Below are 15802 nucleotides of genomic sequence, written 5' to 3'. Positions count from 1 at the left end.
GCCACAGGCGAGCGAGCGGAGCTGGTCGACCGTCCTCTTGGAGTGTTTATGATTTGCGATCATGCTCTCGTTATTTTTTTTTGTTCGGTCTGTTCATTTGTTTCCTTGCCTAATATTTGAGTTTGTCAATCTTTCATTTGAGAAGGGGCTGAATGGACCAAGTCAGCGCAAAGACGGATGCCGTGTGGCTCAAAAAAGAATGATAAGATAAAAGAATGATCAAATACAATTTGAGAGGAATATTGTAGGAGCTAAAGAAATATATCAAAGTATCTGGGGGGGGGGTTCTAAAAAAAAAAAAAAAGGAACATCTTCATAGATAGTTAGACAGAGAGACAGTACATATACAATATACGACTTGAATTTTCACCGGTGATTGGCTGGCTCGAGCGAAATGGGACTGGCGTGAGCGTCTCCCTCTTTTCTGATTGGTCCATTGCTGCCAGCAAGACACACTCTCTCTGTTTTGAAGTTCTCCTTCAGTTTGATTCTTTTGATCCATCTTCTCAGCATTCCGCCCTCTCTCTCTGTCCGAACAGGTAAAAAACAAGGACCCCCCGAAAATCGCAACAAAGGTAACCCCCTCCATTCATCCATCCGTCGCTCTGTCCCGCCATCTTTCCCCTCCCTCGTTCTCTCCCCCGCATTGCATATTCTCCATCCCGAGGCAGGAGGGGGGCGCTCTTTCTCTCTCTCTCTGTCTGTCCGACTCCAATTGGGGATGCTCCCTGACGTTACTCGGGAACAACTCTTGCGCTCTGATTGGTGTATTGACTTTTTTAGCGCCGCCGACGGAACCAAGCCCTTTTACAAATGACCTGATTTCAACAGTTTTCAAGTGTGGCGAACTTGAAAGTTTAAATACAAGCGGCCGTCGACCCACTTTCATTCGGGCACATAGTTACGACACGAACAGCCCACGAGCTAACGCCGACAAAAAACGCCAGCTAACGTTAGCAACCATCGTCGACACTTGACACGTCGATGGCTGAAAAAACACATGTACGTGATAATATCGCTGTGCTTACGAGCACATATTCTTTATCCTCAGCAGCAATTTAACAGTCGGAGGTGTGTCTGCATGACTGTACTGTACAGCACCACCTCCTGGTGGCCAAAATGAGCATAGCAGAAGACGCAGTGCACTGAATTGGATGTAGCATTAAATCATGGTCCAAGATGACAACAAATATATTTTTATGAAGTTCAAAGTTGATGCAAGGTAATTCTTAAGAATTTTTTTTCTTTTTTTTTATTAAAGCTTGTTTGGCATCTACATAAATCACGCAAATCGCACAAAGGGAAAAACAAAAAGAAAGAAAATTGTGTCATGATTATTTGCGCTTTAGAATTGAAAAGAGAACGATCCATTGCGATTGCAAGAAAAATCGAGAGAGACATTTGATCAGCTTCCGCAATCGCATTGGGCGGCGGAGTGTTCATGTGCCGCTCGTTTTTTTTTTCTTCTGACGTCGTGACGGCGAGCTGAAACGCACATGCGCCGGTGTCAACTGGCGCACGTCCCGTGCAAGGTGGCGCGCACGTGCATCTCCCGTGGTTTGAGCATCTGCCGCCACTTAGGTCTTTGATGAACAAATTCGAGCACCCCTTTTTGTTTTTGTTTTGAGGAGTTGCACTCTGGCAGCAAATCTTCCTCTTCTTCTTGGTTGGTTCCTTGCAGGTGGTCGCTCCCCACCGTCGTCGTCTTGCTCTTTTCGTGTACCGCTGCCGGCCTCGTCTCTGCCTCTTCCTCCTCCTCCTCCTCCTCCTCCTCCTGCCATCCGTCCATCCTCCGTCCATGCCACCCAGCTGTCGTGGTTCTGCATCGCTGTGGTTTTTCGGGTGGTCCTTTTTCAGTTTGTCGTCTGTTTGTGGACTTGCTGTCGTTTTTCTTTTTGGTTGTCCGACTCCCACCACTACCGCGCGCGCACCTACGCACGCACGCACGCACACACACACGCGCGCGCACACACGCGCCCATCCCATGTTAGTTCCACGTCGCGTGCTGGATGAAGGCTCCACCGCTTGGTGGTTTAAAAGTCAGCCCTTCAGGCTTCATCATCTCAATGACGCGTTTTGTTGGTTTTATAAATTCAGGCATTTCAAAATAATAATATGTCAATCATTTGCGTAAACCAGCGGGATTGCTTTTTTTTCTTTATGGTTTATAGTAAAACAACAGAAATGTTCAAAACAAATCCAAAGAAATAACGTCCAGATGTTCATGATTTTGTTGTTTAAATGTTCCCCTTTTTCTTATGATAGGTTATTAATCTATGTGTCTTTTCCTATTCAGCCATCGATTGTTTCATCGGGGGTCATAAATCCACCGGCACGGTCTTATTTTGACATCAAAATCGTTTCCCTCTCAGGGGTGAAAGCACTTTGAATTTTGACAATCCGCCGAAGCATGACAACAGCCATTCAATAAAACATTCAAATCGTCGAGTCATCACAGTTGCCACGCAAAACAAAAAATTTCGCATTTTTGCCCATTAGCGTCACCCATCTGTCTAATATTTTCTAAATTTATAGCAATCTGACAGAATTGCTCAAACAACTTCATTAATGGCAAAAATAGGCCAAGATGTCTTTAAAACCAAAATGGCAGACTTGCCGTGTCTTTTTGGACACCGCTTGATGAGACATTTTTGTGGCGTGACTTGGTGACACTGGCCTTCTTCAGGGGCTGACTTAAGTGCGCGACATAACGGAAAGCCAACAAGTTAGTTAAAGTGGTGCTAATCGTAGCTGCTGTTTTTGTGTCGAGATGAGGAGGTTTGCAGCGCTAAGCAGTCAGAGTCAGATTAGCTGAGGAGGCTTTTGGGCGAGCAGCGGTGCATGCCGGGAAACGGCTCAATCGACCGCATCCGCCAGATGCAAATAGGCCCTTTGCTTATGCAAATGAGGCCAAGACTCCCCCAGTCAGCTTTCAGAGCTGCCAACCGAGCTCTTGTGTGAGACAAATGCACTCTCTGGGGAAGTCTTCACCTTTTGGGGTCCGGGTAACCCTCCTAATGCCAATAAAGGCCAATGGCACCCATTGACCTGAGCGCACCTGAGCGCACCTGAGCCTTTATGCCCACCTCCGATCCTGATTTGTTTCGAACTCTTTCAGCTTTGCTATCTAAATGTCATGAAGCTTAACTTTTTGGGTGAGTCTACAGGCATCCCCATCAAATTGTGGGCTGGATATTTAAGACGGAAAATGTAGCTCTAAAGCGTGCATTTCCAACCAAAATGGTAGACTTTCTGTGCCTTTCTGAGACTTTTTGGAGGGTCTTCTCTAATGGCCACCAAATGTCGTGTTGCTAACTGAAACTGGCTTCGGGGGCTGAATTTCTCCCCAATTTTGGGCCATATTCAAATCAACGTGACATACTGGTTGGAAACTCGCGTGCGATAAATATGTGGAGTGGAATTCCACATGAAAAACCAGTTGACTTTCACGTTGTCCTTTTTCTTCATTTGATAACATTCACCTAGACAATGGCGGAGTTTTTGGGGCGGGCTGGCACGGATTGATGATCGATTCGTTGATTTGCTTCCGCCACTCGATCGAGCTCACTCAGGGAAGCGATGACAAGTGGAGTCGTGTGTGAACTTGAGTGCCCTGTGTTGTAATCCGCTGTTATGTGTATTGCGTCGGCTGCGCTTCATCACAACCTGGTGTGCGCCCGTGTCTTTTGTGTATGCGTGTGTGCGTGCGTGCGAGTCTAATACAGGCGATTGTTGATTGTTGTCATGATGACAGCTCCTCTGCGTCCTGGAAGATGAAAAAGGATGTGGGGTAACCCTAACCCTAACCATGTCGGTGCTAAAAGCTGCTGCTTCCTCCCTGCAAAAACAAAACAACAACCAAAAGCAAAACTTTGGCCATCTTTTTTCCCCCTCTCTAACCTTTTCTCTGTCTTTTGTCCTCACACCCTTCCTCCTCCTCATCATCACTGACACATTCATCCAACCTCCTCAACCACGACCCCGCCTTTTTTTTTTCCAACCCCCTTCCAGCCAAAACCCAGGACGGCATCGCATTGGAAATCCAGCCGCTGAAGAGCGAGGAGGCGGCCGAGTCGGAGGAGAAGGAGGAGGCCAAGCCGGTCAAGAAGGTGATCGTGCCCAAGAAGGAGAAGTCCGTGCTGCAGGGGAAGCTGACCAAACTGGCCGTGCAGATCGGGAAGGCCGGTGAGGCGCTCGCTCGCAAAAAGCATTCAAAGCACACAATCTGCATTTTCTATGATTAAATATTTCCTAACAAACCGTTGGCCACGTAGCATAAATCTCCTTGTTATTGTTTCGATGTTTTCAAATATATCAACCCAAGTTTATTTTCTGCTAGTCAGCTAACATGCGGAGTTGTGTAACCTAATTGGGCCAAAAACTAAGCACTGAGACAAACGCTGGGTCACCTCGCACTCACTTTTATTGAATCTGGCTTTTTTTTTTTTTTTTGCCCCATTCTGGACACCACTCATCCTGGAATTGACACACTTGTCCAATCAGCCTTAATTCATTCACTTTCACATCAGACGTGGATGGGAGGGGGGTTGTCCCCATCATAATTGGACACAGATTTCGAGACCTTATTGAAATTAGGATGGAACCAGTTAAGATGAAGCCAAAAAGGATGAAACCATGGACCCACATTTACAATCACTTCAAATTTGGAGTCTCGCAATGATTTTTTTTTAATCTCCAGAAACAAGACTTTTTGATTCCCATAAGAGTGATCCCACAAAAAATGTATCGCTAATAAAAATATTTGACATTTTATTCATGTAAAATTCATATTTGGCATTTTTTCAATATTTAAAAATAAAACAAAATAGTGAAAAGCAATCTCGATATTACAATTGTTCATACGTGATATATATTTGTATTTATATTTAAGAAATTCAACAAATATCGCTGATATCTGGATTTGACATTTTTTACTGATTGTTAAAAAGGGAAACAAAAAATCAAATTTGAAAAATATCATTGTTGATTTTTAGCTACATATATGCTTTTAAGCTATATGCTTTATATTTTAGATTGACACGTAATTTTTAAGATTTTCCCGTCCGCTTGTCACGTACTAGAAGTCAAGAATGATATGATGATGATTAGTTGTTATTGTTTCTGACTGGCCGCCATTGTACCCAGGCCTGATCATGTCGGCTGTGACGGTGATCATCTTGATCTTGTACTTCGTCATCGACACGTTCGCCGTCCAGGGACTCACGTGGACGTCTGAGTGCACACCCATCTACATTCAGTACTTTGTCAAGTTCTTCATTATCGGCGTCACCGTCCTGGTGGTGGCCGTCCCCGAGGGCCTTCCCCTGGCCGTCACCATCTCGCTCGCCTACTCTGTCAAGGTAAATACAGTACGGGAATCAGAAATGGTGCGGGTAATTAAGCGTCAAACAAGGAGAATTAGACATTATGTCGTTAACCAGGTCACATTAACTTTGTCCACTCGCTTAGTGCTAACGCAGACTGGGAAACGCCTTAGGGGTGATCATCTTCTGATTCACAATTATTCATCAGTAATTAGTTACTAACCCTTGTTAATAATTGAACGTAAAACACAAACCCCGGTGTCCATCTTGTAGAAAATGATGAAGGATAACAACCTGGTGCGCCACCTGGACGCGTGCGAGACGATGGGCAACGCCACGGCCATCTGCTCGGACAAGACGGGCACCCTGACCATGAACCGCATGACCGTGGTGCAGGCCTATGTGGGAGACACTCATCACAAGACCATACCCGAAGCCAGCGCCATCAAGCCCGACACCCTGGAGATCCTGGTCAACAGCATCTCCATCAATTCGGCCTACACCACCAAGATCCTGGTGAGAAAGACAAAAGCCTACGCCAAGCTATCCTAGCTAGCCATCATCTCAGCTTTGACAGTAGCTCTCAGTAAAGTTTTAGCAGACACTAAGCTACTGTAGTGAGTCTACTTCCTTTATTCACTCACACAAGGTCTGTAATTAAACGTAATTAAAGTTGCAGCATAAGCTAGGCTAACATAGCAATTCTACATCTCGACTCGAACAGTAGCTATCATTAAAGAACACAAAACATGTTGCAGTTCATGAAGCAGTTTTTTCTTTCTGAGAAAGTTACCATAAGTTACCAATCCTTCAAATACTCATATCAGTCAAATGAAATTCTGTTGGTTCTGTCAAAAACGACTGTTCTATTAAAAAGGTGTTCACAATTGACAAGCATTTAGTCATTGGCTAATTGCTCAGCTAAGATTAACCGTGTAAATCTGTACTTGACGCACGTAATTGTCACCCAGCACAAAATGAAGCAGTCGGGTAAACAAAGCTTTGGCTTTCCAAAGTTTGTCGTATGCGAATTAGTCACCCACCGGCTACCGATCGAGCCAAGCTAACGTAGCAGTCTGCTGTGTTGTCACTCAGTGTTCCTTTTTTGCTAACTGCACAAAACTGATTCTCTTTTTCCTCTTCATCTTCATCAGCCTCCAGAGAAGGAGGGCGGCCTCCCTCGACACGTGGGCAACAAGACGGAGTGCGCCCTCCTGGGTCTGGTTCTGGAACTGAAGCGGGACTACCAGCCCATCAGAGAGGAGGTCCCCGAGGAGAAGATGTACAAAGTGTACACCTTCAACTCCTCGCGCAAATCCATGAGCACCGTGCTCAGGATGGCCGACGGAGGGTTCCGCATGTACAGCAAGGGGGCGTCCGAGATCATCCTCAGGAAGTGAGCATGCGTCTTTGGGTGGCATGCGCAAAGCTTTCACTTGGCAGCGATAGTGGCGTCTTAGTTCCCGCGGTGCCTTTGAGAGCGTTCCCCTCGTGCTGCCTTCAGGTGCTCGCGTATTCTGGACTGCGATGGCCTCCTGCGCGTCTTCAAGCCCAAAGATCGCGACGAGATGGTGCGCAAGGTGATCGAGCCCATGGCCTGCGACGGCCTGCGCACCATCTGCTTGGCGTTCCGCGACTTCCCGGCCAGCGGCGGCGAGCCCAACTGGGACGTGGAGAACGACATCGTCAACGACCTCACCTGCATCGCCGTGGTCGGCATCGAGGACCCCGTCCGGCCTGAGGTGCCCGCAGCGCATATCATCGACACATCCGTGCCGTCGTCATGCACCGAATGGCTAAACACAAAAGCCGCAGATATGCAACACGCATAAACCGGCAATCTGATGGCAGGTCCCCGAGGCCATCACAAAGTGTCAGCGTGCGGGGATCACCGTCCGCATGGTGACGGGCGACAACATCAACACGGCGCGGGCCATCGCCACCAAGTGCGGGATCCTGCTGCCCAACGAGGACTTCCTGTGCATGGAGGGCAAAGAGTTCAACCAGCAAATCCGCAATGACAATGGCGAGGTGGGCCCCGCTCGACCCCGACGCGCACCTGACGCGCTGACCCCCAAACGGGATGGCATTGTCTCCGCAGGTGGAGCAAGAGCGCCTGGACAAAGTTTGGCCCAAACTGCGAGTTCTCGCTCGTTCGTCGCCAACTGACAAGCACACGCTGGTCAAAAGGTGGGAGTCGCGCTAATCGTTAGCGGCACCTCGTTGAGGGGAGAGGGAGGAGCTCACGGCGCCCGCTCGCTCTTCAGGCATCATCGACAGCACAGTGGGCGAGACCCGACAGGTGGTGGCGGTGACGGGAGACGGAACCAACGACGGGCCCGCGCTCAAGAAAGCCGACGTGGGATTCGCCATGGTAAGCCACAAATGTCACAGTCCCACTTGTCGCCGAGTGTTTTGTCGGCACCCGCTTGAACTTGCGCCCGCTGGCCGCCAGGGCATCGCCGGGACGGACGTGGCCAAAGAGGCGTCGGACATCATCTTGACGGACGACAACTTCACCAGCATCGTCCGGGCCGTAATGTGGGGGAGGAACGTCTACGACAGCATCTCCAAGTTTCTGCAGTTCCAACTCACCGTCAACGTGGTGGCCGTCATCGTGGCCTTCACTGGCGCCTGCATCACGCAGGTGAGCGCCGCCTTGGACATCCCGCTGCTTCTTGTTGCGCTTACTGCAGCATTTCCACTTGTTTACTTTTAGCGCGAGCTGCAACTGCAAGCGGCTCCTTGCGATTTGAACGTTTGCTTCCGTTTCAGTATCACACCGATGGTTGCGGGCATCATCTTAGCCTACTTTGCGACGCCGGCTGCAGTGGGCCCAGAGTCGCTAGTTATCGCTCCTGCCAGCTGTGAAGTCTTTCATCTTGTTGTCGTTATTATGCCAGGAGTTCACGAGATTAGTCACATTATGACACGCACAAAAAAGAAATATATTTCTCCTCCGCCTGTCTAACACTGCCTCCTGGTGGCCAACGCAGGCATGGCGGAAGGAGTAGCACAATATTCATCATCCATCCATCCATCCATCCATCCATCCATCTTCCACTTATCCGGGGTCAGGTCACAGCGGCAGCAGCTTTAGGAGGGACTCCCAGTCTTCCCTCTCCCCAGCCACTGAGGTGAACCCCAATGTGCAGGCGCCCAGCCAGGGGGCAATAAGTATGCCCACACCTGCTCAACGCCTCTCACCGTGGACAACTCCAGAGTGGAAGAGAGTCCAGCCCCTCTCGAGAGGGCTTGTACCAGAGCCCAAACTATGTCTAGTCGGAACTTTTGTGCCTCACACACCAGCTCGGGCTCCTTTCCAGTCAGAGAGCTGACATTCCAAGTCCCAAGAGCCAGCTTCTGCAGCCGGGGATCGGACCGCCAAGGTCCCCGCCTTTGGCTGCCGCCCAGCTCGCTTTGCACCCGACCCCTATGGCCCCTCCTACAGGCCCATGGGAAGGGGGACCCACATTTCCTTTTCGGGCTGTGCCCGGCCGGGCCACCAGACGCTCGCCTTCGAGCCCCACCTCCGGGCCTGGCTCCAGAGGGGGGCCCCGGTGACCCGCGTCCGGGCGAGGGAAAACTAGGTCCATATATTTTATTCATCATAAGAGGTCTTCTGAGCCGTGCTTTGTCTGGCCCCTCACCTAGGACCCTTTTGCCACCCTACCAGGGGCATGAAGCCCCAGACAACATGGCTCCTAGGATCATAGGGGCACGCAAACCCCTCCACCACGTTAAGGTGACGACTCACGGAGGGGATATTCATCGTATCGCAGCAAAACCTGTTTGCTTTCTTGACATTCGGTTTGATGGGGTGATCATTCACAACTTCAAATGCATGAAAATGAATCCATCACCAATTTGTTGTTTCCCTTGGCAACCCCGTTGACACAGAATGTGAGCAGTTGCCCACTTTGTTTTGTTTTGTTTTGTTTAGGATTCGCCGCTGAAGGCGGTGCAGATGCTGTGGGTGAACCTGATCATGGACACGCTGGCGTCGCTGGCCTTGGCCACCGAGCCGCCCACCGAGTCACTGCTTCTGCGCAAGCCATACGGACGCAACAAGCCGCTCATCTCGCGCACCATGATGAAGAACATCTTGGGCCACGCCGTCTACCAGCTGGTCATCATCTTCACGCTACTATTTGCCGGTGAGTGACTTGCGCCCTGCTTGACAAATGCTTTGCTTTGGCAACATCTTGTCCAAGTGAAGGAGGAGCTTCATTTCCCTAGCTCATATCCGGAGAAAACTTATTTTCTGATTATCTAACTGCAACACAACACACACACACACTCACAAAATTTTTCTACATGAATAAAGGTTGTCTTTTGGGGGTGTTGTATTTTCTAACATCAACCATGTACATTTTTGAAAGAAAAAAACCCCCGATAATCTTAAAGATTGAGATATTTTTTTATAGGATTATTTTGAGAAAACAAACTACGAGAAAAAAAGGTTTTTAAGGGTCAAGTTGTATTTTTTTTTCAGCAAACAGTCGTAACCTTAGCCTAACGATCTTCTCGGACATGATGAAGGAAGCCAACTTGTATGGTGGACTATTGTCTCCGGACCTTGAATTGCAAAGAGTGTTGCATGGCGCCAACTGCAACAAAATTCACTTGAAGTTAAGTGTCAAAGTCACCAACGAAAACGCGCCCTTGCGCCTTTGTCCAGGCGAGAAGATCTTCGACATGGACAGCGGTCGCAACGCTCCGTTGCACTCTCCTCCGTCCGAGCACTACACCATCGTCTTCAACGTCTTCGTCATGATGCAGCTCTTCAACGAGATCAATGCCCGCAAGATCCACGGCGAGCGCAACGTCTTTGAGGGCATCTACCGCAACCCCATCTTCTGCAGCGTCGTCCTGGGGACCTTTGCCTTGCAGGTGAATGCCGCATCAGTTCTTCAGGGTCCACAAATTAGATTTTATTTGGTTGGAAATCGACAGGATGACCTTTTTCGAGCTACTGTTGTTTGCACAAGCATTTTTGATAAGACGCAAAAAGAATTTCATGATGCGTTTTTCAAACAACTCAAGTCTGTTTAGCTTCATGCTAACAAACGACACAAAGCACCAAGAAACTAGCATCAAGGTTACAGTTTTTATTCCCCTCGAGCCACAGATCTTTGAACACACGGTGTGCTTTGGAGTAGCGTCTTGACGAACAATATGACAAGCAAGACGGTAGCAAAGTTCCAAACGGCCGCTGCTGTTTGTGGAAAAGTCTTTTTGGCCAAATAGCTTTGTTCATTTTTTTAAGGGTTCTATGGGAATCTTTTGATGGGAATTTTAGAATATTCTATGGACCTGGCAAAAACGACAGAGTGGCATGAAGTGCTTTAAAAACCAAATCATGGATTGTCTCAAAAACGAGAGGCCATTTGGAAGAAAATTGGCGCCTGTTGAAACGGTTTTCTTTACAACAGGCTCGACAATTGAACATGCAGACAGACATCTCAAAGGCTGCATTTTTCCACCTCTTTTGTGTGTGCTTTGACTTGCTGCTGCCGCCTTGCGCTTCCGTTCAGATCGTCATCGTGCAGTTTGGCGGGAAGCCCTTCTCCTGCACGGCGCTCACCATCGATCAGTGGCTGTGGTGCGTCTTCATCGGCGTGGGCGAGCTGCTGTGGGGGCAGGTGAACGCACGCACGCACAAACACACACGCACACCTGGTGGCGGAGGCCAAATTGTTGCCATCGCGACCGGCACTATCACCACGGTAATGAGCTCGGCGCATGAAAGCGACGCCCAAGGGGATGCTGCAGATGAACCTGGCGTGCGGGTCCCTCAGCGAATACGCGCAAACATGGCAGTGGCGGCGGCGAGGAGAAGCTCGTGCAGCCTGCTGGGTTCACGCGCAGGACAACCGCTTTCAAGATGCTGACTGACAAAGTGTGGGAGGCCTTTTGCGAGCGCATAGGCCAGATGGAACCCAATGAGATGGAAAAAATAAAAAGCAGCACCGCCCCCCCACGGGTTAGTTCTGTTGCAGAGCGCCCCAGCAATGAGTGAAATCTGCACCATTTCATTTGGGAAATACTCTTGGCAATTGACTGTAACTTTGGCCTTCGGTTTGCTTTCGACTCGGGCCGCCAAAGACTTTCAGGCGACTGAGCGCCGCCGTGTCTCTTTTTAGCTGATCTCGTCGATACCCACGCACCACCTGAAGTTCCTGAAGGAGGCGGGTCACGGCACCACCAAGGAGGACATCCACGAGGAGGAGATGACGGCCGACGCCGACGAGATCGACCACGCCGAGATGGAGCTCAGACGGGGGCAGATCCTTTGGTTCCGCGGCCTCAACCGCATCCAGACGCAGGTACGGCCGCCGTCACCGCGCCGCGGCGTAAATATCGGGAGGTGCCTCTTCAATCGGGACGCGCTTGTCTGATCGGCCAATCAAATGCTTCCAAATTCATTCGTAGACATGAGGAATTACACATCGGCCGAGTAGCTTTTTGCGTGTTTTTGACTGTCCAGATGTAGTTGTTGGCTCAGTTATGAATGAGCAAAAGTGGGCCTACAAGGCTGCTGGTGGGCTAGTACTTGGGGAACTTTACACCTTGTGCCCAATTCAGTGAGTGAGTGTCTATGTGAGCTTTTCTATTGAACAGATGTTCTCTTAATTTCACACTCCGCTGCCACGCTCAAGCCAAACAAGCTTATTGGACGTTTTCATTCAGTCGTGGGAGGCGTGCGTGCATGCGTGCCCGCGTGTGCACTCCGATAGGATTGATTAACGCTCAGTGAGCATTAAGTTGTGTCCACGGGCAGTCCCATTCAGTCCCTATGGGCTTCATTAGCCTCGCCACTAACGTCCCCCCTGCGTGCGCTCGCACACACACACACACACACACACACACACACGAACACGCACACACACACTTCCAACAACAGTAGCAGCAACCAGTTAAAGTAGTACAAATGCAATGAAGGCAATTCCACCATACATACGTGTTGGCAAAGGGTCACAGCTTAGCCTGTCAGTCTGCTAATGCTAAATGGTACCCATGCTGTTGTACTTGAAGCTTGAACACACAGGGCAGCAACATGCAGCCACACAGTACAACCACTCAGTCTATCATCTGCAAAGAATATTCAAATCGATGAGACAGTCTGTCTGTCTGTCTCTCTGGCTTTTGGTTGTCATTGACTTCAACACGTGAGGAGATCCGAGCGCGGGAGAAACATGAGGAAGTGACGCGGGGGCCTTTGCATTTTCTTTCTGGAATTCGAGGAGGCAACAAAAAGTCTGCTGACTAATTAGCGTCTTATCTCTCCGCGCTTCCCTTCCCGTCCTCCTCCTCATAATGCCGGCGACGGCGTGAGCTATAATTGCTACAAGCACCAGCAAAGCTTATCAGTCGCTCGCTCGCTCGCTCCTTCTCGTGCCCGAGCGCCGCCGGCCTCTTTGTTCGCTCTTGCGTGTCTTCCTTCCACTTCTGCGCTTCTCTTCGTCGTCTTTGTCTTCGCTAAATGAACGACACACGGCCTTTGTGCTTTTTTCTTCAACGCACCCATGACCTGGATTTCCTGCCACAATCATCGTCCTCACCCCACTGTTGACATATGGTAACAGGGCACAAGAGTATGAACAGCGGCCAATCGCAATTTCTGCATATCGCCAGTCATGTCAAAGGTCGAATGCAGGCAACGGGCCTCTTCTTGGTTGTCGCCCGAAGGAAAAGGGAAAAAAAGAAACATGAGAAAGAACCGGAGAAATTTGGCAGCCCTTTTGAAAAGTCGGAGATGACGATCCTGATATGCAGCAAGGTTTGAATGGTCTGGAAAAAAGTTAGTTTGGCAGCATGCAGGTGAGCCCCTGCGATGCAAAAATGAAGCAAAAACCTTTGGGCGTGGCTTCTTGAGACTTTTAGATGGGTCTGCTCACGATAGACTATCTTCAAACTGCTTTTTCAAAAGCGTCCCTTTGAGTAACAGGTTATGGGCGACATAGGAAACATAACATCAACCTCAATGACTTTTCTCTCTGGCTTGTGCGTGCGTGCGCTGTTTAACTTTCTTCTTCCAGCTTTGTCTAACCATGCTCCAGTAATGATCCCTCCCTCGCGCCCACCTCCCTCCCTCCCTCCCTCCTTGGCTTCCTTCAGATGGACGTCGTGTACACCTTCCAGACGGGCCAGGCACCGGTGCCCGGGGCCCTGCGCCGGCAGCCCTCGGTGGTCAGCCAGCACAACGACGCTGCCGGCGCCAAAACACTCTCTAGTCCCACTCACTTAGGCCTTAGCACCTCCTCCTCTCTGGGGAACTCAGCCGGGGGGGCCGCCGCCCCCGCCGCTTCCTCCTCCGCTGCGGGCAGTGAGTCGGCTAACGCTAAGGCTAAAGCCTAGCTGGACTCTTTCTTTTCTTTTTGCAACTGCATGAACGCTTGTTGTCGCAGGTTGTCTGCACACCGCGCCAGGTAGTCAAGACAACAGAAGGAATTTGTGCCTTCCAGATTTAGCGACGGGCTCCGCAGAAAAAGAGCACAGCATCCGGGGTTTCATAAGCTAAAGTCGTCGGCTAGTTGGGAAGACTAACGGCGTGCGCAATAGAAAAACGCCTGAACTCTTCCAAATCATGCACAATCTCAAAAACGGTGCTCAGTGCCCAACTTTGTTCAAGTGGCATACGATGGTACATGCACATGTATGATTCATGCCATCGGTTATGCGTGATAGCGGCCATCTTGCAGAATGGAAATGAATGCAACTAAAAGTATTGCGCAGTCAAGGCGCCTCTTGCCGGAGCTTGGTGATGTTCAATCACTTTGCAATCGACATATAAATGGGCGGACGAAAAAGAATCCACAGAATGGCGTGCAGACAACCCACTGGTCACATGCCTTGAAGCGTGTTTGCATGTTGTGTTGCCTTCCGCTTTCTTTGCCCTTCATCTTGTGACCGTCCGTCACGTGTGTCATCGTCAACGGCCCGCCCCGCCTTTTTTCTTTGACGGATTCTTGGTCAAGGATTTTTTTCCCTCATATTTAAGATAGACGAGAAGATATTACTTCACTTGTCCCACACAGGGGAAATTTCTTTGAATTTTCAGTTAGTAGTTGTTGGCCTTTGGATGTTGAAGGAACAAAGAAACAGAAAAAGTTAATCACGTTTGCACTGTTTGGTGACTGTTATGTTTTTGTTTTGCTTGATTGTGCGGATGTTTTATCACATTTGAAACATGTTGGCGTGCTTCCCATCATCCCATCTGCCCGCCTCCATCCTTCCCACCCATGCGCCCTTTGCTCCTCAATATGAACAAAACCGATGAAAGCCCGCTCTAACATCTTTTGAACTTTTTTTTTTCTTGTCAGATTAAAGTGGTGAACGCGTTCCGGAGCTCGTTGTACGAAGGTCTGGAGAGTCCGGAGTCGCGTAACTCCATCCACAGCTTCATGGCCCATCCTGAGTTTGTCCCGCTCTCCGAGGAGGAAGCTCGTATCCCGCCCATCGAGGAGTCAGGAGATGAGATCGAGACCCTCCCAGGAACCTCCCTTTCCTCAACCTACACAGCCATGCCGGGAGATGCCGCCACTTCATCCGCATAAGCTTCTTTCTTCACCTCTTCCTCTTCCTCCTCTCATCATCACCACCATCGTCTCCCACAGTTTTTTTTTTCTTTTTCCCTCCCACTCTCACTGAGCGAAAATTTGTCATGAACAGCTTTAGTGGTTTGTTTGCAGCATGTGGCAAACAAGAAAAAAAAAAAAAAGAGTTGTTAGGAGCTGGCTAACAACAAAAAGTCCAAGTGCTAGTTTAGGGTCAAAACACTCATTCTGCGACACATATGGAAGAGTTCATCGTCTTGAAGTGTTAGCCAGAAAAAAAGTCCAAACACTCATTCCCAACATTTCTTAGCAGCAAGAATTCCTCATGAGCAGGTTTGCAGTGATAGCGGGTTGTTAACTTGTGGCGTAAAACAACAAGTTAGCATGTGCCTAAAACAAGTCAAGAAAATTCCTCTGAAGAATTCCTCGTCGTGGATCGTTAGCGAAGTCAAAAACACCAATGGCAGAATCCCTTTTTTTCCCCCCCCCCGATGAATTAAAATTCACGGTGAGCTATGTTTTACCATTAGCAGGTCGTAAGCATGTGGCTAAAAACAACAATCACAAAAAGTCAAAACACTAACCCGGTGACTCCGAATTCCTGCCACCCTTGTTTTCATTGGTCTTTTTTTTTTTTTTTTTTAGCAATGACAATTCCTTGTGAGCAGCTTTAGTGGGTTTTTCGCAGCATGTGGCTATAAAGAACAACAAAAACAATGAAAAAAGCAGCACGAAAAGAAGTGCGCTGATCATGTACATACGCTTCCGCTAAAGGCTAACAGAGATTTCTCGGTCGGAATTTTTGTTGTTGTTGTTTTTAAGCCATTTTGAATTTAGTTTTTGTTTGTTAATCCTCTAACGAATGTTCTTTGTTGTTGAGTGTCACACTACTGTCTTCAAAGAAAACCTTTCTCCTTG

The 15802-nt window shown here is 48.9% G+C and overlaps 1 protein-coding gene across 6 annotated transcripts in view; it reads left to right on the top strand.

Annotated features, from left to right (window-relative positions):
• Positions 1 to 15802, top strand: part of LOC119122660 (plasma membrane calcium-transporting ATPase 1-like) — a 33472-nt gene extending 17670 nt beyond the window's left edge. For 2 of the 6 annotated variants that reach the window (XM_037251108.1, XM_037251109.1), the window contains exons 7-21: positions 540 to 575; positions 4012 to 4185; positions 5146 to 5360; positions 5598 to 5840; positions 6479 to 6720; positions 6829 to 7066; positions 7176 to 7355; positions 7426 to 7511; positions 7590 to 7698; positions 7780 to 7971; positions 9268 to 9481; positions 10006 to 10217; positions 10862 to 10969; positions 11471 to 11653; positions 14651 to 15802. In XM_037251108.1, coding sequence (XP_037107003.1) covers positions 540 to 575; positions 4012 to 4185; positions 5146 to 5360; positions 5598 to 5840; positions 6479 to 6720; positions 6829 to 7066; positions 7176 to 7355; positions 7426 to 7511; positions 7590 to 7698; positions 7780 to 7971; positions 9268 to 9481; positions 10006 to 10217; positions 10862 to 10969; positions 11471 to 11653; positions 14651 to 14884 — 2666 coding nt within the window. In that variant the 3' untranslated portion in view covers positions 14885 to 15802. Of the gene's footprint in view, positions 1 to 539; positions 576 to 4011; positions 4186 to 5145; positions 5361 to 5597; positions 5841 to 6478; positions 6721 to 6828; positions 7067 to 7175; positions 7356 to 7425; positions 7512 to 7589; positions 7699 to 7779; positions 7972 to 9267; positions 9482 to 10005; positions 10218 to 10861; positions 10970 to 11470; positions 11654 to 13445; positions 13654 to 14650 lie in introns of all 6 variants that reach the window. The other 4 variants (XM_037251113.1, XM_037251112.1, XM_037251111.1 and 1 more) reach the window with 4 other exon arrangements.

This window comes from Syngnathus acus, chromosome 5 (assembly GCF_901709675.1).
Source record: "Syngnathus acus chromosome 5, fSynAcu1.2, whole genome shotgun sequence".
Taxonomy (NCBI): domain Eukaryota; kingdom Metazoa; phylum Chordata; class Actinopteri; order Syngnathiformes; family Syngnathidae; genus Syngnathus; species Syngnathus acus.
Note: the sequence above shows the minus strand (reverse complement) of the source record. Positions and strands in the feature narration are given on the sequence as shown.